At 42.3% G+C, this 20,368-nt stretch overlaps 1 protein-coding gene across 4 annotated transcripts in view; it reads left to right on the top strand.

Moving 5' to 3' along the window:
* The window catches only part of ARHGAP4 (Rho GTPase activating protein 4), a 118,996-nt gene that overhangs the window by 54,770 nt on the left and 43,858 nt on the right, over positions 1–20,368 (top strand). For all 4 annotated transcript variants that reach the window (XR_010085305.1, XM_063432666.1, XM_063432665.1 and 1 more), the window contains exons 2-4: positions 5,424–5,619; positions 6,167–6,329; positions 15,369–15,431. Coding sequence is in view for 3 of the 4 variants with exons in the window: in XM_063432666.1 (XP_063288736.1) it covers positions 5,424–5,619; positions 6,167–6,329; positions 15,369–15,431 (422 nt within the window). In the remaining variant the exon portion in view is untranslated. The remainder of the gene's footprint in view (positions 1–5,423; positions 5,620–6,166; positions 6,330–15,368; positions 15,432–20,368) is intronic.

Genomic DNA, 20,368 nt, shown 5'->3' with positions numbered 1-20,368 from the left:
ATGCAATGCTTGATGGTTTTAAACAATATCAGTAACCACAGGAGATTTAGGAGAAATTTAAAGAGACACTCCACTTACCAAATACAAAATAAAAAGAGTCACTATATAGTTGAGATGCCCCAATTAAAACATGCATTGCATGTAATTATGCATTTTTTATTAGTGGTCAGTGCCGTCTATAATATGAATAGGACCCTGGGCAAATCATTTTCTTGGGCCCCCTGGGCCCTGCCCCTCCCACCCCCCAATTACACCCAACCCCCAATCACACTTTTCACCCCAATGCAGTGGGGGAACTAAAGTAGAGAGATTCAGAACATACTTACACAGCCATATACACTGACCGACATACTGACACATACACACACACACACAGACATACGTATTGACACATTCGCTAATACATACTGACAGATATATTGGCACACATTCTGACATACTGACACACTCAGATACATGTACAGACATACACACACACACACACACAGACACATATACTGACACACACACATAGACATATAATAACAGAAATACTGAAAAACACACAGACACACACATTGACACACACACACACAGACATACTGACACACACTGACAGACAGGCCTATACACACACACACACACACATACACACACACACACACACACACACGCACACACAGTATGTCTGTGTGTGTCAGTATGTCTGTGTGTGTCAGTATGTCTGACACACAGACAGATATACTGACACACACACACAGACATACTGACTCACACACACACACACACACACACAGGCATACTGACATACACACACACACAGACATACTGACACACACACACAGACCTACTGACACACATGCTACCTTTAGCCACCCTCCAGTTTCTTACCTTTTTCTGGAGGGTGGTTTCCCTGGGGTCCAGTGGCAGGGTGAGGCAGTTTGGAGTTATCTTTTGGAACTCCCCTTCTCCCTGCCTTCCTCCTCCTGCGCGGCTCTGATCTCCGGTGGGAGGAAGTGACGCACGGCACTCACTCCCTCCCAGTCGGCTGCCGAACAGGAAGGGGCCTTGTCGCACTGTTTAAGCACCACGGCACCCGACCGGGTCCCTGCTGACCGGGTCCCTCCTTAGTGTGCGGGCTGGTGCGGCTCTGTGCAGCCACACCGCCTGGTCCACAGGGGCTTTGCAAATTGCGGGGCCCACGCGGCAGCTGCTCTGGGGCCCCCTAGGAGCAACTGGGCCTGGGGCAGCTGCCCCGTTTGCCCAGCGTTACCAGACTTTCTGTGGCTGTCCAGTCACAGACTTCCTAATGCAGCTCAATCAGAAGTCTTTGCAAGGCAGGTGCTACGGGCAATTGTCTGCCTCTTTAGTTTAGCTCATTTTTCAATATAATGACAATCCAGAAATGTTAGCAAAGAACTTAGAAATCACAAATAAGAAGCAGGCACTTAAGGGAACACTCTAATGTTTTAAGTAGATCTGGGTATTTATAACTCTAGAGTAGTCTTGTTGCTGTTTAGATTGCTGGGCTCCATTAAGAAGTAGAGTCACGTTAAACTAATCTCTCATCCAGTCCATCCTTCTTATGAGGTCATCTCAACGGTCTTGGCAAATCATATGCTCCAGGTTGCTACGTAAGGGCATGTACCCCACTTTAGAAGAAATGCTCATGTGCGCATGCTGATATACATCATTTCTAAGCAGTGTATTTTTTATTTACCCCTCCTGCACTCCTCGTCCCGTTACATGCTTCAAGCGATTTACCAGGGTGAAGATATGTTGGAACTCTGTCACTTTTAGAAAAGTGTCAGTTACTCTTAACACGTTTATTATCCCTGGCTCCTGGGATTTGGCTAGCCCTGATCGCTATCTTGTGGCTTTCAAATTTTACCATTTGTGTGTCTTTACCAGTTAAATCCACTGGGTCATGCATTCTCTCTTAAAGGGAAATGACACTTGAATGCATTCAAGGTCGTGTACATAGAAATCTCTCGTAGCAACCTTTAAAAACTGTTCCACATATTTAAGCCTGGGTGGCAACTAAAACAAATGCATCATGTCACCGCTCTCTTTCCTGGTGTTACATGCCCCTAGACAGGCATGCAGGGGAAGTCTCATTTTTGTTACCCATACAGAACATGTCATCTCCTTAAAGCTACATCGCTGTGCAAGCGAGCAAAAGAGGCTACATTCAGCGCTTCAGGGCAACACGACTGTAGAAATCAGCATCCTTACAATACAGAATGACACAAAGTGACAGGGTACTTTACAATAGTGGCTCTGGGTTAATATGGCCTGGGTTCTTTTAGGCTCTAAAAAGGGTAAAAATGATTTAGCATCTCCCTTTGAACTATAATTCTTCTCCGCAGCGGATGCACGGATGCGGTTTAAATGTCAGTGTTATATTATATTTAGCATTTTCATACAGATGGGAGGATGGGAGGGTGGTAGTTTTTCATTTAATTTATCATCTAATAAAGGAAGACTTGATTATGTTTTTTTATTTCACAGATTCATGAATCAAAACTTAACTTAAAATCTAAAATGTTGCGAGATGTGGACTCGACTGTAGTATTGCTATCTTATCGATCTATCCACCAAATCTCAGCAATTATAAAATGTTATTATTATTATTTGATTTTTTTATTATTTATATAACGCCAGCAAATTCGGTAGCGCTGTACAATGTTATTCTATTTTTTTGGGTGAATAATGGATGCATAAGACATTCAGTCATTTAGGGAATCAGATTTAGCATTTTTTTTTTTTGGTGGGAAATGGATAGAATATATATATTACATAAAGGCCTCAATTTAATATTTTTTGATAGGATTTTCAAATGATTTCATATTTTCTGATAAACTTTTAAATTGATTTAATATTTTTTTTTTTTTTAAAACATTTAATTGTTTAATGTTTTGCTAATTTTTATATATTATATATTTTTTGTTAATATTTAGAAAAATATATATATATATTTTTTTTAAATTCTTTATTTTTTTGCAGTGCATATGAGGGTAACATTCAGGCACGTGGTACCGCAAAGGCAATCCGCATGCATATTTCAAAACAAAGAGTACATAGCATGGAGAGCATTAGGGTATGGTAGTACGGTGCACTATTTTTATATATATATATGAACAAGCTTAAATCATGCTGTTTAGGCATTTTATAGATTGAGATTCTATCAACATCAAGATAAAATACAGGAAGATAGCTTTGCAATAGAATTATCAGTTGCTGCCAACGTTAGGTTAAACAACACAATTTGTTTTTTTCTTTTAAAAAGACATGAAAACAACGGCGTGTGTATCATTGGCATTTTACGTTAGGCATGCTAGGCTAGTAGTGAATATGTCAGATTTAGTTACGCTTAAGTGTGTGGTAAGCTGCATAGTATTGTTCTATATAGACAGGCTAATACAGTTTAGCTATAAGCGGTACACAGGCTAAATGTTGAGAGGTCGCTTTAACACTATCACCTCCGCCGACCGGAGTCACCCCTTCTGCCTCTGCGGGGGAGTTGACGTCTTGACGGTCCCGGCACCTCATACACAGGGGGAGTCCCGTTATTGAGCGGTACCTGCTCTGCCCGTTTTGCGTGGCTGGGGGCTAGTGTCCGCCAGATAAAACTAAAAAGTAGGCAACTCAGCCATGTATCATTGGTGATGGTGGGGTGGTCTGTCCTGGGCGCCAGCCTTGTGTGTCAGCATAGACAGGTGGTCATTCAGCCTATCCCCTGCTGAGCTGTGGGCTTCCATGTGGGGATAGTTCATGCTGGGCTTCCAGCGGCTTGTCCTGCGCCTGCTACCCTGTAGTTGGTGGTTGCTGGTGCGCTCTGTTCCATCTTGAGGGCCTGTGCTTTGCATGGCGCGGTCGTGGTTTGTTGCTGGTCTTGGGCTGCTGCTGGACAGGGGATGCTGTTTGGAGGGTTGATTGATTGGGGGGGGAGGGGGTGAATGCAGCGTTGTGTCTAGGGCTCCGGCCCTCGTTTCTGGTAGAGGTGAGGTAGCTCAGCGTGTGCTGCCGGTGGCAGTATCTGTGGTACCGCTTTTCGCTGTGCATCTCTCCCCTCCTTCTCTCATCAGCTTCTGGGGGTGGGTGTCTCTTATGGGCCCCGTTCTGCCTACTCACTGTGAGGTGCCTGGCATGTCTGTTCCGCGGGGATCAGCGGTCTGTGTCAGGCGATGCTTTCACACGCGCCCTCCGCCATCTTAGATTGAGGCGCCAGGCCGTCTCTGCGGGGTCTTCGAGTGTGGCCACAGGGTGAGGACTGGGATCACCCCCCCCAGCCCAGGAGGGGGGGGGGTCGGGGCCGGGTCCGTTCCTGTGCAGCGTGACTTTCAGGCTCCGGGTGGCAGGATAGTGGAGTGGCGGCCGTCCACTCCACCCACCGCCAAGAGAGCTCTCGCCCGTTGCGGCAGAGAACTCCCCTCCGGGGGACTAAAACCCCTCAGGCAAGCCTCTCCCCGGTCCGGTGGCCCTCAGCCATCGAGGGTCGCAGTGATGGGTAAGTTGGGTGGTTTAGAGCGGTTTTAGTAGGCTTTTAGGGTCAATGTGTGCGGGAGCTGATCTTCCCTGCGACCGCTCCGCTCGGCGGTCTTAAACGTTTATCCGAAAATCTTAAATCATTTGAAAAGCATATCAATATTAACTCAAGGCCAAATTAAGTATTAATGTTAAACGAGTTTCTGGTAATTACTAACTATTAATACCTCAAAGGCTAAATAAATAAACTCCGCTGCACACAAATAAAGCCTTAATATATTAATTTTATTACATACAAATGATGAATTTTATTTAAAGCAATTCAGTTTAGGGGTGACAGTCCCTATTTTTAGGCTAACCCCGTTGTCCCTCTTTTCTCTCCTAATGTTCCTCTATTCTAGGAGCTCTATATTGTCGATGTGTCAGAGTGTATATCCAGTAATGTGTCTTTACACTACAATAAATGTGTTGAGAAATCAGTCTGTGTAAATAGGATACATTGTTCTTGTTCAAAATCACATTTTATTTTTATGAATTGTTATTAGTAAGTTTCCTAAAATGTCCCTGGCCCCCACCCCTACTCATACCCCTAAAATAAAAGTGTCCCTCTTTGTCCAGTTTAAATATTGGGAGGTGCGTATTAGGCTGATCTTTATATACTGGAGAGGCTTAAGATTGGTAATGGAAGATTTACATATTGTTATATATAAATCTATGTTGGGAAATTTTGACCCCGTGTGACATCTCAGTTTGCTAGGTGGTTGCTGAAAGATACCCAGCTTTAAATTCTGCCCTTAGTCTGCCACATGTTTACCTAGAATACATTTTAAGGTCTTTTTATTTTTTGGTTGAACATATTTCTTCACTTATTAAATACACTGGACTTTCGAAGTAGTTTTGAATACAGATCACCCATTTACTTCATTGTGCCTTCTCTCTCTCTCTCTCCTCCACAGAAATCCGCAGTCAGTTGGTCGAGCAGGTGAAATGGCTTGACATCCAGGTTGACTTTCGCCAGCAGCTTTTGCAAGATATGAGTGAATTCCTCCGGAGGAAGGCCGAGATTAACCTTGAGTACTCCCGCAGCCTTGAGAAGCTCAGCGACCGATTCTCCTCCAAGATTCGTAACTCTAAGGAGCACCACAGCTTCAGGTGATAACATACTGGCTAACGCATTAACAAAAAATATAAAAAATGTAGTTGTACCCAGAAAAAAAAAAAAGCAACGTTCTATTACAAATATTTATATTTCACAACATTAATGAACTCTGATCCTCCTAAAGTGAAAAGAAATACAACCAGGAACTGGCCAGGATTTCTGGACCTTATATGGTCCCTGGTCTTCACATTACTTCTAGCTGTACTCTAATTTGATGAAGATAAGTAGAACTCAAAGCCAGAATGCAATTTTATTTTCATATGTACTGCCTGGCAACATTTGCAGATATTGAAAGCATCTTGCCTAGATAGGCCTAACAATGGTGACCTGGGCAAAAATTCATATTAGCTCGAAGATAAAGAACCCTTGTCTGTTCGTCGGTGCCTACAAAATCAATCCATCTGTTAATCAATCACTATGATGTATTTTCCAATATATGGCATACAACTCGAACCGCCACTGATTTGTTTTGTATTATACCTGTATTCCTTCTGTAGTTCCTTGTCTCTAACCCCCTTTTTCTTACATTTCACATTGTAGGAAGGAGCAGCACCTACTCTCCCCTGTAAATTGCTGGTACATGATTTTGAATCAAGCACGCCAGGAAAGTCGAGATCACGCTGCGTTGAGCGATGTATACACGTCACACCTTATCCCGCGTCTCTCGCATATTGGAGAGGACATATCCCGCCTCTCTAAAAAGGTCAGAACATCAATCAATATTTTTACCACACTTACCACTGGCTGTAGGTGTAATATATCAAATGGTGAAATGGTTTAAAAATCAGAGAAGGATAAGCACTAACATAGGATGTAACTAGGCCACCCAATGCAGACTCAAATAAACTCGGCTCCAAAATGCCAAATAAACAAAAGAAAACCCATAAGGAGAGAGCTAAATAGAGTGTACTGTTTTCTAATACAGACAAAATCCCACGTGCTGTAATGGGTGATTACATACCACGTAATTGCCCCCCACGTTTCCAAGTATTCTTGTAGAAAATGTAATTACATTTAGAGAAAATCTTTACATGTTATTGAATTGTTTTACAATGTAAATATTATATAATTATAATAAAATAAAGAACAGATACGTGCAAACAGAGTTATGCAATAAACTCAGAATTGTAGCAACGTCAAATATGAAGTACAAAATCTAGGCCTAAGTTGCAAAACTGTGGCTATAAGCAGCTATAGTTAAATAAAGAAAATTTCACTGTTCCTAAAATCTGCAATTAGAGATCAGGTGTAGACTGACGGTCCCTCCAGTCTGAGTCTTAAAGAGACTGGATTAAGTTTAAACATATATATTTGATTTATATTAATACATTGTCTCCTGGTGGTAAAACAATTTCTAACCTTTTCTATATTATTTATTGCCAAGGCTCACTCATTCTTTAAAGGGGACTGCCGTTTCCTAGGATTTTTATATTATGTTTATTTATCCCTATACTCAACAAAAATGGTCTGAAAAAAAAAAAAAAAACTAAACGTAGAAATCCACACTGCTAATTTTAATTCTATCCTTTAATCTATCCTTCTTCTTTAATTCCATCCTTTAGTGACCAGACCGTTTTTCAATTTTCTTATCGTTAAGGACCAGGGCTGTTTTTACATTTCTACGGTGTTTGTGTTTAACTGTAATTACATATTATATACTGTTTTTCTCGCCATTAAATGGTATTTGTAAAAATACAATTATTTTCATCTTATAATATAATTTACGATAAAAAAATTTATAAAATATGATGAAAAAAAAATAAATAAAAACACACCGTTTCTAACTTTGCAAAAAAACTTAACTTTCACTGACAATACCATTGCTGTGATATGTTTTACTGTTTTGAAACACTAATATTTGTGTTCAGCGAAGTCTCCCGAGTAAAACAGTACCCCCCATGTAAAGGTTTTAGGGTGTCATAGTAAGTTACAGGGTAAAATACAGTGCGAGCAAATTCAATTCTCTGCACTTTCGGCCTGGGTTGTGAGGCAGGTCCCCCCAATTGCAAATAATAAAATTACTTAATTATGTAAAAATATTACATAAATGTGCACGTAGAATTTAAATATATGTATACATATTTATATATTTGAAGTCTACGTGCATATTTTAGAAATTTATGTAATTATGTATATGGATATATATATATTTTGTATTATTTTTTTTATTTATTTACACATAGATATATATATAAATTCATTCAAAGTGTATTTTGAGATATATATATATATATATATATATATATTAATATCAAAATACAGTTAGAATAAAATTACATATACCGTATATAATTTTAATTACTTATTGTTTTTTACATTTTTAAATGTATTTTTAATTAATTATTTAATTTTTATAATATATATATATATATATATATATATATATATATAGTTTTTATATAGATATATATGTGTGTAATTTTACTCTTAAGTGTATTTTTATATTAATATATGTATATATTATTAAAAAATTACACTTATTATGACTTTTGTATAAGATATATATATATATATATATATATATATATATATACATATAAAAATAATGTTAATAAATTCAAACAAAGATATATATATATATATATATATATATATATATGTATTAAGGCCGTTTGGCCTGTATTTGTGGGAGGGGCTTAAATTAATTCACTCCCCTATATAAGGGACACCCCTTACCTGACTCATATCACTTGAGGTCAGCATCAGAATGATTTCCACTTCCGGGTCATCCAGACGCCATTTTACCTGATTACTCCATGAGGTTTTCTAAGCAGAGCGGTGTCAGGAATCCAGCCACAGGCTTTTCCGGCCTACCATCTTCTTTCTTCAATCCATCACCTTGGATGGTGTCCAAGTGACTCACAAACCGTAAGTCGACCTACCCGTTATGCCAGGCATCAGTCCCACGGCACCATGCACGGGTCAGGTCCTCACTACGGCTGCATTTTGTCTAAGTCTGTTCTAAAACCATTGCAAGTTCATGCATATCATTCGTTTAAACCCCCTACTGGTCTTTGGGTGTACTACAGGCTTCTTAGACATTATCGCATTTCATGTACAAACCAACGAACCACTGCATTTTCGCCTACACACTGACCCCTACCGGTCATCTGGTGTACTACAGGCTTTTCAGACATTATTGCATTTCATGTACAAACCATCGAACCACTGCATTTTTGCCTACACACTGACCCCTACCAGTCATTCAGTGTACTACAGGCTTCTCAGACATTATTGCATTTCATGTAAAAAACAACCAACCACCGCATTTTTCACCTACACACTGACCCCTATCGGTCATTTGGTATACTACAGGCGTCTTAGACGTTTTTTTGCATTTTCATGTACAAACCAATAAACCACTGCATTTTCACCTACACAATGACCCCTACCGGTTTTTGGTATACTACAGGCTTTTCAGACATTATCGCATTTCATGTACAAATCAACGAACCACTGCATTTGCGCCTACACACTGACCCCTACTGGTCATTTGGTGTACTACAGGCTTCTCAGACATTATTGCATTTCATGTACAAATTAACGAACAACTGCATTTTCGCCTACACACTGACCCCTACTGGTCTTTTGGTGTACTACAGGCTTCTTAGATATTATTGCATTTCATGTACAAATCAACGAACCACTGCATTTGCGCCTACACACTGACCCCTACCGGTTATTCGGTGAACTACAGGCTTCTCAGACATTATTGCATTTCATGTACAAGCCAACAAACCACTGCATTTTTCACCTACACACTGACCCCTATCAGTCATTCGGTGTACTACAGGCTTCTAGGACGTTTTTGCTTTTCATGTACAAAACAATAAACCACTGCATTTTCACCTACACATTCATTCAGTGTACTACAGGCTTCTCAGACATTATTGCATTTCATGTACAAACCAACGAACCACTGCATTTGTGCCTACACACTCACCCCTACCGGTCATTCAGTGTATTACAGGCTTCTCAGACATTATTGCATTTCATGTACAAACCAACTAACCACGGCATTTTCGCCTACATGCTGACCCCTACCGGTCAATTGGTATACTACAGGCTTCTCAGACTTTATTTCACTTCATAAGCAAACAAACTAAATACAGCATTTTCGCTTTTATACTGACTCCTATCTGTCAAACGGTAGGATTAACCCCTTAAGGACATATGACATGTGTGACATGTAATGATCCCCTTTTATTCCAGAAGTTTGGTCCTAAAGGGGTTAAAGGGTATTTTAACATACAATCAGCATTTCTGACCCCTACTGGTCAACAGCAAAACTGTCTTCACATGTCATATACAATTTACCAGCCAATATAAATTACACATATGATTGTTTTAAACATAACCATAAATTAAACTCCAGCACGGGCTCAACTTCAGGTTTAATTCACAATAATTTACATTTCACATCAAGACCAACAGTGGTTCTATCAACACTGCCACCTACAGGTCTGTCAAGTACGTTGACAATTTTCATGGGGTTTTACAAACACCAAAACACTGACACCTATAGGTCAACAGACAAACAACATTTCACATAACAATCAGTATCCAACTACACTGCCACCTATAGGGCACTCGGCAGATCTCCAGTGCACTTGCATTTTGCAACACCATGTTCACTGACCCCCTACCATTCAATAAGACATACAACAATTCACACAGCAAGCACTATATCAACATCTGGTATAAATACATTACACAGTAGCAGATGCATCTGTATATACGTAACTGGTAATATAGTTCACATACATTTTTCACAGCACGCTGCTCACACAACAGACTTTCCCCTAGCAAGGGGACATACAACTTACAAGGTGGGGACAGACCACATTTTCACTTGTACATACGGCACTTAATGGGTTAAGATTGATACATATTTAACCAGTATGGCTACAATGTTTAATATTTACATATCACGGCACTTTACTTTTCACATATACTGTACGTATTAAGATAAGCTTGGTCTATGCCACATTTCCTTATGCCATACGGTTTTATCCATTCAGGTTACAGTTACTACTAAAAACCTATACGGATTGTCAGGTTCAATACCATACTACCAGGTACATACACCTGCTCACGTAGTTATTCATCTCTTACCTTTCCTGGAATAGTAATAGTGTACTGGCAATTAGGGTTCTAGGGCCCAATAGGTATTACCCCCTTTTTTCTCTGCATTATGCTTCGGTTAGTGGTCCCGCGAGGCCAACTCCCCGCCTCACACTCGGAGGCATACACCCCTCGGGCCACTCATGAGCTAGCCGCCTCGCATTGTATCATAGAGAGGGCCTCACCTGTCACTCCCCTTCCTATTTTCTGGTTACTGTCACCGAGAGGCCAACATCCTGCCACAACATTCAGTGGCCACACAAAATCCCCTCGCGCCAAGCATAGATAGAGCCTCTCAAGCCACTTGGCAACTAGCAGGGCCTCACCAGTCACCCCCCCAAAAAAAAAAAAACACCAAGCCTAATCGTTTCGCCTTACGGCTTAGCTAGCAAGCCAGTACAAGAACCCTGGGTACAAATAATAATTGCAATCTTTATTGTTATTTAAGTATTTCTCCAAAAGATGGTGAAGAATCACCTCTTGCTAGCACCCCGGCTAGAATTGATACACCTTCAAGCAGAGGAGATGTTGCTAGTCCAGCAGCAATCAGATCCTGGACGATCCCACACATTACCACCGACCTAAGGAGGTGACAAATCCCCTACCCTGCTACAGCAAGGAAAGCAGAGTTATTCAAACTCCTCCATACATCAACGGACAACACGGAGGCAGGGGAAGGTACAGCTACATCAACTCAGGTGACACCCAGGCTATGCTAGCCTCACTCAAACTCATGAGCCAAAAAAAAAAAAAAATTATGATAGACTGGCAATCTCGAGTTGGTCACCACAGCCCTCACAAGGCTGGGCCTCACGGTACTCTACAACCAGCACCAACCGGTTGCCTGGTACAATCAATTCTTATGACACACAAGACGTTAACCCTGCACGTATGATGTCAGCACATTGGGGAAGCAAGGCATATATATGTATGATGATGTATCGGTGATGGTCAGATCCAGGGATTCCAGGTAAATCGGGAACTGACCATCCCTTGGTTGGGTTGGCATTTGGAATATGTAAAGATGTTTATTTGTGCAGGTACCCATACAGAAGGGAGTTTGTCCCAAACAAATGGACGAGCACTCTCAGACTCCAGGTACCAGCACCTCTGAACTACCAGAGACCATTGATATGAGTAGTTGCATTGCATATAGACTGTTGCATATATGTTCAAATGGTTCAGGGCACATGACAAACCATGTGTCCCAATACAACTTACAAATAACGTACACACTAATGCATTTTCAACACTACTGACTCATCACCCTTCCAGACTTGTAGTAGATTTACTAAAGCTCTGGAGCTTCAAAGGGCTCCCATACAGGTATCATAAACACACCTTCAAGGAATATAGCATGCCCTAACTTACAGTCAGCACAACAGAACATTGGCTGTTAACACACTCATAGCCAAGATTTGCAGAGGGGTCTAACAATCTCCACCATTTACAGCATGGCACCAAACACAAACACATTGGTATTGTCACAAGGAATCTTCCCTTAAACAAAGACTAACCATAGACTTATTGGCACCACACACCTCCGCTACCCCAAGTCTAAACTCCCTCATACCCTCCGAGGAGTTTTCTTACTATACAACACCATTGATCTACCTTTACAGCTATCACTCAAGCATGGGTTGAAGCTTGGTTAAGTAAGACCAATATCATCAACGCAGTAAACGGCTACCATCTACCCTACACACTGGCACTTACATGGCATAAATTGGGCAATCCTTTCCCTGCTCAACTTTCGAGCTACAGATTAGCCTACTATCGATATCCACATATACTCTGTGCTGGTTATGATAACATATCCAGAGGCCTTAGTCATACACTATCTAGAAGACTTCTTGTTGATCAAAGATAACATATTTTTCAATAGAAGCCTCACAGCAGCTTAGTCTGGTTGACCAGTTGGGCGTCCCAGTACCCCATAAGAAACATAAGGCTCAGACACTATCATCACATTACTGGGCATATGACTTGAGTCGGCATCCATACACGCAAGTTACCACAAGACAAATAGGGACCATTCTCAACTACATCAATCACCACCTCCTGCTTAGTACTTACAACTGCAAGGAACTACAATCCCTACCAGGTTCCTTAATTTTGCCATGCCAATCATACCACAAGACCACGCTTTCACATCCAGAGTACTTTCCCCTTTTTTCCACACTTCCAACATGACGATCAGAGGATGTCCCTAGACACCTCAGCAACAGCAGACCTGCACATGGGGGGGGGGGGGGGGGATTTCTTAACCACTTGGTATGGTAAAAGCATGTTCCTTCCAGGATTGTCTGACACTTCTCCAACCAGATGGTCAGATGCGGCGTCTACCACGGGTTTGTCAGCGATCTACTGGGAACAATTGCTTTGGAGCTGTTGGCCATGGCATCCAGGTTTGGAAATTTTTCCACCACCTCAGCCCCTTTAGGAGATCTACCCCATTGTAGCAGCTGCTGTGGCATGGGGTAAATCATGGTCAGGGTCATAAATCCATTGTCACTCAGACAACTAGGCACATGTCATATCATCAACAAACGCCACTACTCATCCATAAGGTCATGATATTTCTGGGGAACTCACTTGGTTGGCCACTTATCACATTTCACTTTCATGTACCAGACGGGGGTATACATTCCTGCCGACAATTGTCTCATTTATATTCCAGGCATGTTCATCATACACTTCCTACAGCCGCCCATACAGTCATGGCCACTCTTTTGTTCCAGAGACAAAATCCTGGATTAGACATACTCATGCAGCATAGCATGCACTATCCCATCTAGCACTTTCATCCCATACTTGTAGAACACATAACACAGCTTTTTACCTGGCTTAAAGAATCTCATTGGAACACAACATAGCTCAACCTGTGTCATAACATTTCTCCTAGGTTTTGCTTCTTTTTGCCACCTTAAACTATCTCACACACCATTAATTATATATTTTACAGGCATTCAACAACACAGGATAACCTATGGCCAAAACTACCATAACTTCATGCTATCATACCAGACAAGAATATACTCAGAGGTTTTCAGGAATCCATTCCCCCACGATACTCTCAGAGATTACCAATAGCCATCCAACTTTTCATCCTTATCGGACCTATTAGATCTACAACCATTCAATTATACTACCAAGTCGGCCATTACCAGCCATGCACATTGCCTTTTATGCCTTTCTCGGGCCAGAGAATCCACTACCATCACCACCACTCAGACAGATCATTGTCTTCAATGATCCCACGTACGTAAACACATATATCATTACCTATTGGCTCTACCACATTCCGAAACGAGTCAACACGGACCAACAGTAGAGATAACATACTATCCTACCCACAACAAATGGTGTCCACTTTCGGTCCTAGATTCCTACCTTCAAAATTCTTCCAGGAATTAAATACTGTAATGCATTTAAGGAAATGTCTGGTTAATTTGTATATATTTGTTGACTGTATTAAATCTTTGATTATTCATTTTTGCCCTCTTTATTTACAGGTCTACCGTATCGTCGGTCTCGGCACACCACAACCGACTTGCTCCCTTTAAACTATCCTACGCTTATGCTGGATCCTTACTCCATATACAGCTATTTGCCCCTTACACAAGTATTAAGGCCGTTTGGCCTGTATTTGTGGGAGGGGCTTAAATTAATTCACTCCCCTATATAAGGGACACCCCTTACCTGACTCATATCACTTGAGGTCAGCATCAGAATGACCCTCCCACCCACTCCTCATTTCAACACTTTCTCTTTTCTTTCCATTTACTTTACTTTCTTACTCCTTGGTGGGCCCTCTTTATTTACAGGTCTACCGTATCGTCGGTCTCGGCACACCACAACCGACTTGCTCCCTTTAAACTATCCTACGCTTATGCTGGATCCTTACTCCATATACAGCTATTTGCCCCTTACACAAATATATATATATATATATATATCTTTGTTTGAATTTATTAACATTATTTTAATTTTATTTTACACATGCAGGGAGCACTATGGATGCCTATGGCGGCCATGTGACTGCTCTTTCAGAGCTATTACATGGCCCACAGGGGCCTAATTTGCAGAGGGGGAACTGCCTGGGCTAGGTATGTCCGAGGTCCTTAAGGACAGTTTTTGTCAGACGTACCTAGTACGTCCGCGGTCGGGAAGGGGTTAAAGGGACACTATAAACACCAAAACACTTTTAGTTTAATGAAGCAGGTTCTGTGTATAGATTGTGCCTCTGAAGTCTCATTGCTCAGTTCACTGCCATTCAGGAGTTAAATTACTTTTGTTTCTGTTGATGAATCCCTAGCCACACCTCTCCTGGCTGGGACTTAACTTTGTTCTTCCCCAAAGTTAAAGAAATTTGTTTGTGTGCAGCGTAATGCTAAACTTGTGATCAGTAAAGCGTTGCTCAGCATCTGATAAAATGTTTCTTTCACTTATATGCACATTCTCTTCTGCATTCTATATATAGGTCACAATTCCCGTTACCCATGCTTATTGAACTAAAATAAAGGGGCTTTTTGTAGTAAATATGCTGCATTTAAATGTCTATGCAAATAATACTGGATTAACTCTTTGTCATTCTCGACTTGCGGTTTTCCTGCAGAGTAAAGAAGTGGGAGTTCAGCAGCAGGAAGATTTGCTTAAGTTGGTTTCAGAGTTACAAGGGGTGAGTTTTTTGGAATATTTATTAATGGAAAGAAACACTACATATTAACTTTGTTTATTGGTTCACAAACACACCCTTCGGGAGGTGGTTTAGCTTTGCATGTACTCTAATTGTCTATCATTTGGAGAGAGAGTTCTTCTTTTAAACTATTTATTGTATGGGGAGCTGAGAGTGTTTGGTGTGGGTGTATCACAAAGCAATGCAGTGTGTCACCTGTATGTGTGTGTATCACAGAGGCCTACAGCAATAAACTCACAATAATGTGCTATGTGTATGAGTGTGGCATACAGCAGTATAAGGGTTACTCCAAACTAGTGGTCATGATGCTAAATGTTCCCCGGTAATAGGGCAAACTGTTTTGCACCAGTTTGTCCTTCTGAACCTGGGCCCCTAATGGGTGCCGTGCATCCTTTTTTTTTTTTTATGCAGAGCTGCAGAAGCCGTATGATGATTCCGTTGCCATCGTGACCACTCTCCGCTAATGAATGACATTCTGTGCACAGAAACATGCACAAAATTGACATTGGCAGCCAGTTGGAGTTATTCCTCCGGCAGCAAAGGGGATAAACTCTGAATGCACGCGCAGTCTTTCATAGGGAAACGCCGCACATACAGGAACCATGACCAATGACAATCACTGAAGTGGTCATGGTGCTTGGAGTGACCCTTTAAATGTGTAATAATGTCTAACACTCTCAGTAATGAATAGTGTGTGTTACAGAGCATCAGAGCAATACAACTTGCTATAATGTGTAGCGAGTATCACAGAGCTCCACAGCTATACAACTCTCAGTAATGGACTGTGTATTACAAAACCAGTAGGCGATTTGGCTGTTGAATGGGTACATTCTCACGCGACTCTTGCAGTGAGGGGAAAGCCTTAATTTTGTATGAAATCGGCATAGAGAAAGCTAAGATCTTTTGCTTCCATAATAAAGCCAGTCTTGGGGTCAGGAAAGCAGCGATGAATGGGTGAATCGTACTTGTTTTTTTTGTGCATGTCATGCTGGGTGTTGTCTCCTTACAGCTAAAGTAGCAAAACTGAGGTAAACAGTGTGTCTCATGGGATAGGCAACCTTTGGCACCCAAGATGTTGTTGACTACATCCCTCATAATGCTCTTACAACCATAATGCTGGCAAAGCATCATGGGAGGTGTAGTCCAAAACATCCGGAGTACAGAAGGTTGCCTATGCCTGTTTTAGACCATTCATTGTGAAACAAATCTTTAAATCAAGGAATTTATTTACATTTCGGTAAAAAGGTGACTGACAGATGAACATAAAAAAAAAAAAAAGTAAAATATATATTGATAATTTTTTTTTATAGTGATTTGCTTTTACCCACATATTTCCTAAAATCACAAGTCATTATTAAAATATATAATGTATATTGCTGGGTTAACGTATTCATACAATCTGAAACGTAATTTCAAAGAGACAAACTTGCACCTCAGCCTTGCCATTCTCTTACATAAATTACACAGGCACCTACGTACCTCTGGATAGTTTGTAACTAGGGTCTGAGGAGAGACACTAAAACAATCTGTTGTGTATTGTGCAAGAAGTTCCATTTTTTTTATTCAGCTAAGACAAGCCAATGAGAGGATACTAAGGCGGCAGCCATTTTTACATTCCTTTTTTTTTCCCTTCATTTTTTTTTTCTTTAACCCCTTAAGGACACATGACATGTGTGACATGTCATGATTCCCTTTTATTCCAGAAGTTTGGTCCTTAAGGGGTTAAAAACCTGCCAAACTAGTATATTTATTATAAGGTGGATTCCAAGGTAGCATACAAGATGTTTTTTTTGTTTAATATACAAGTTCTATCTGTGAGAACCTTACATACATTACAGGTTGTATATTGCTATTCCATGAGAACAATAAATATATATTTTTTCAGTGTTTATTCTCGGCAATACATTATCCCCTAGGGTTCTTACAGTATAACGGTTTCCCCCCTTTTAAATTTTTTTTTTTTTTAATTTTCTGCTTACACAACACTGTGATGAAATGAGGAAGGAGACAAATGATAGAAAAGAGAAGATAGATGTGTGTGTGTTGAGCTAATGTTGTAGTGATATGCAGGCGCCACATTGTAAAGCAATGAGCCATGTAAGAATGCTTTCTCTTGCACAGTGCTGGGAGCAACATGGCGCTGTGCAGTGCTGGGAGCAACATGGCGCTGTGCAGTGCTGGGAGCAACATGGCGCTGTGCATTGCTGGGAGCAACATGGCGCTGTGCAGTGCTAGGAGCAGGATGGCGCTGTGCAGTGCTGGGAGCAGGATGGCGCTGTGCAGTGCTGGGAGCAACAGGGCGCTGTGCAGTGCTGGGAGCAGGATGGCGCTGTGCAGTGCTGGGAGCAATATGGCTCTGTGCAGTGCTGGGAGCAATATGGCTCTGTGCAATGCTGGGAGCAATATGGCTCTGTGCAGTGCTGGGAGCAGGATGGCGCTGTGCAGTGCTGGGAGCAATATGGCGCTGTGCAGTGCTGGGAGCAACATGGCGCTGTGCAGTGCTGGGAGCAACATGGCGCTGTGCAGTGCTGGGAGCAACATGGCGCTGTGCAGTGCTGGGAGCAACATGGCGCTGTGCAGTGCTGGGAGCAACATGGCGCTGTGCAGTGCTGGGAGCAACATGGCGCTGTGCAGTGCTGGGAGCAATATGGTGCAGTGCTGGGAGCAATATGGCGCAGTGCTGGGAGCAACATGGCGCTGTGCAGTGCTGGGAGCAACATGGCGCTGTGCAGTGCTGGGAGCAACATGGCGCTGTGCAGTGCTGGGAGCTGTGCAGTGCTGGGAACAACATGGCGCTGTGCAGTGCTGGGAGCAACATGGCGCTGTGCAGTGCTGGGAGCAACATGGGCCGTCTTTAATAGTGATTGGACCCTGGGCAAGCATTTGCTTGGGCCCCCTGGACCCTGCTGTCCTCCCACTCCCTGGCATGCAATCATGCCTTACACTCCAACCCAGTGGCGGAACTAATGCAGAGAAGCCCTGGTACAAGAAAGTTGTTTGGGCCTCCTCCTCTAGCACAAAAGTGGCGAAAAGATACATCCCCATCTGTCATACAACTCCCACAATGCTATGCCAGCTGGGGATCTATACTTTGCCCATCCTTGTAGGGTTGTATTTGTGTGCAGTGTTTGTGCATTTGAATGTAAGCCTGTTTTTGTACAGAATATATGTGTGCATGTAGGGGTGTATTTGTATGTAGTGTTTGCGTTTGAATGCAGTGCTGTGTGTTTGTATGTATGGTTGACTTTTAAATTCAGGTGTACAACTGTGAGTTGATGTATGCATATCATTTTGGCATTTTAATACTGAGTTTTGTTTGTATGTAATATTTGCCTTCAGGGTTGTGATAGGATGTAGTGTTGTCTTCTAAACATTTGTGTGTAATATTGGTGTTTGAGTAAAGGGTGTGTTTTATATATAATTTTGGAGTTTGAAATCAGGTGTGTTTGTCTGTAATGTTTGTGTTATCAGGGATGTGTTTGCATGTTGTTTTTGATTGCTGGGATGTATACACATACACAGTTACATACACATCAACACACATATAAACATACTGACACATGCACATACCTTGACACACAGATACACACACTGGCACATGCACACAAATTCTGATATGCACACTGGCACATAAACACTCAGATACACACCGGCACAGTTACACTGGCACACACATACACACAGATACACACACTCTGACATACATGTGATAATTTTTATGTTTGCAGTAGAGCAGAAGCAGAGAGTTGGAGGAGGCACAAAGCTTGTAAATGCTGATGCTGCTGTGGCAAGGCAATCTGGTACTGTTATATGTAATGCACAACAAAAAAAGGAATTCAAACATAAAATAAACACTGTGCTTAAATGCAACTGCAGCAATAATTAAACTCATCGAAACAAAAAAAAGCAGTGAGTGGGGGCACATAGTAGAAAGGCAGTGAGTGGGGGCACAGGGTAAAAAAGCAGTGAGGGGGAGAGACAGGAGCAGTGAGTGGGGGCACCAAGAAGAAGTAAGTGGGGGAAGGCAGGGCAGGGGCAGAGAGTGGGGGCACAGAGAAGAGAAGAAGTGAGTGGGGTAAGGCAGGGCAGGGCCAGAGAGTGGGGGCACAGAGAAGAGAAGTAAGTGGGGAAGGCAGGGCAGGGCCAGACAGTGGGGGGCATAGAGAAGAGAAGAAGTGAGTGGGGGAAGGCAGGGCAGGGGCAGAGAGTGGGGGCACAGAGAAGAGAAGAAGTAAGTGGGGAAGGCAGGGCAGGGCCAGAGAGTGAGGGCATAGAGAAGAGAAGAAGTGAGTAGGGGAAGGCAGGGCAGGGGCAGAGAGAAGAGAAAAAGTAAGTGGGGAAGGCAGGGCAGGGCCAGAGAGTGGGGGCACAGAGAAGAGAAGAAGTGAGTGGGGAAGGCAGGGCAGGGGCATTGAGTGGGGGCATAGAGAAGATAAGCAGTAAGTGGGGTAAAGCAGGGCAGGGGCATTGAGTGGGGTGGTTTTTCTAAAAACTATCCTAGCTGCAGCCATTCACCCAGAAGGAGAGGATCAGGGACTGGATACACTTACCTTCAACTCAGCTTAGAGCGGGCTGAGGCTGATGGGAGTGGGAATGAGCAGCAGCTCATTCCTGCCTCTCCTCCCCATGCTGCTACCTCCTTCCTCCCGCGGTGCTCTCTTTTGAAGCTGGGAGGACGTGATTGGCTGTCACTTCCTCCCAGCCAGCTAATACTACATGGGCCCGGTCTGCTCTTAAAGGGCCATGTCACCCCACCGGGTACCTGTTCAGAGATACCCATCGGGTGGCCCTAAATGCATGGGCCACCTGATAGGCCCCTCCAAATTGTTGTGGGCCCACAGGGCAGCTGCTTTGTGCCCCCCAGGAGTAACTGGGCCCGGGGCAGCTGCCCCGTTTGCCCTATGTTAAAGACGGCCCTG

This window comes from Pelobates fuscus, chromosome 9 (genome assembly GCF_036172605.1).
Source record: "Pelobates fuscus isolate aPelFus1 chromosome 9, aPelFus1.pri, whole genome shotgun sequence".
Lineage (NCBI taxonomy): Eukaryota > Metazoa > Chordata > Amphibia > Anura > Pelobatidae > Pelobates > Pelobates fuscus.
This window is presented reverse-complemented; position numbering and strand designations above follow the sequence as displayed.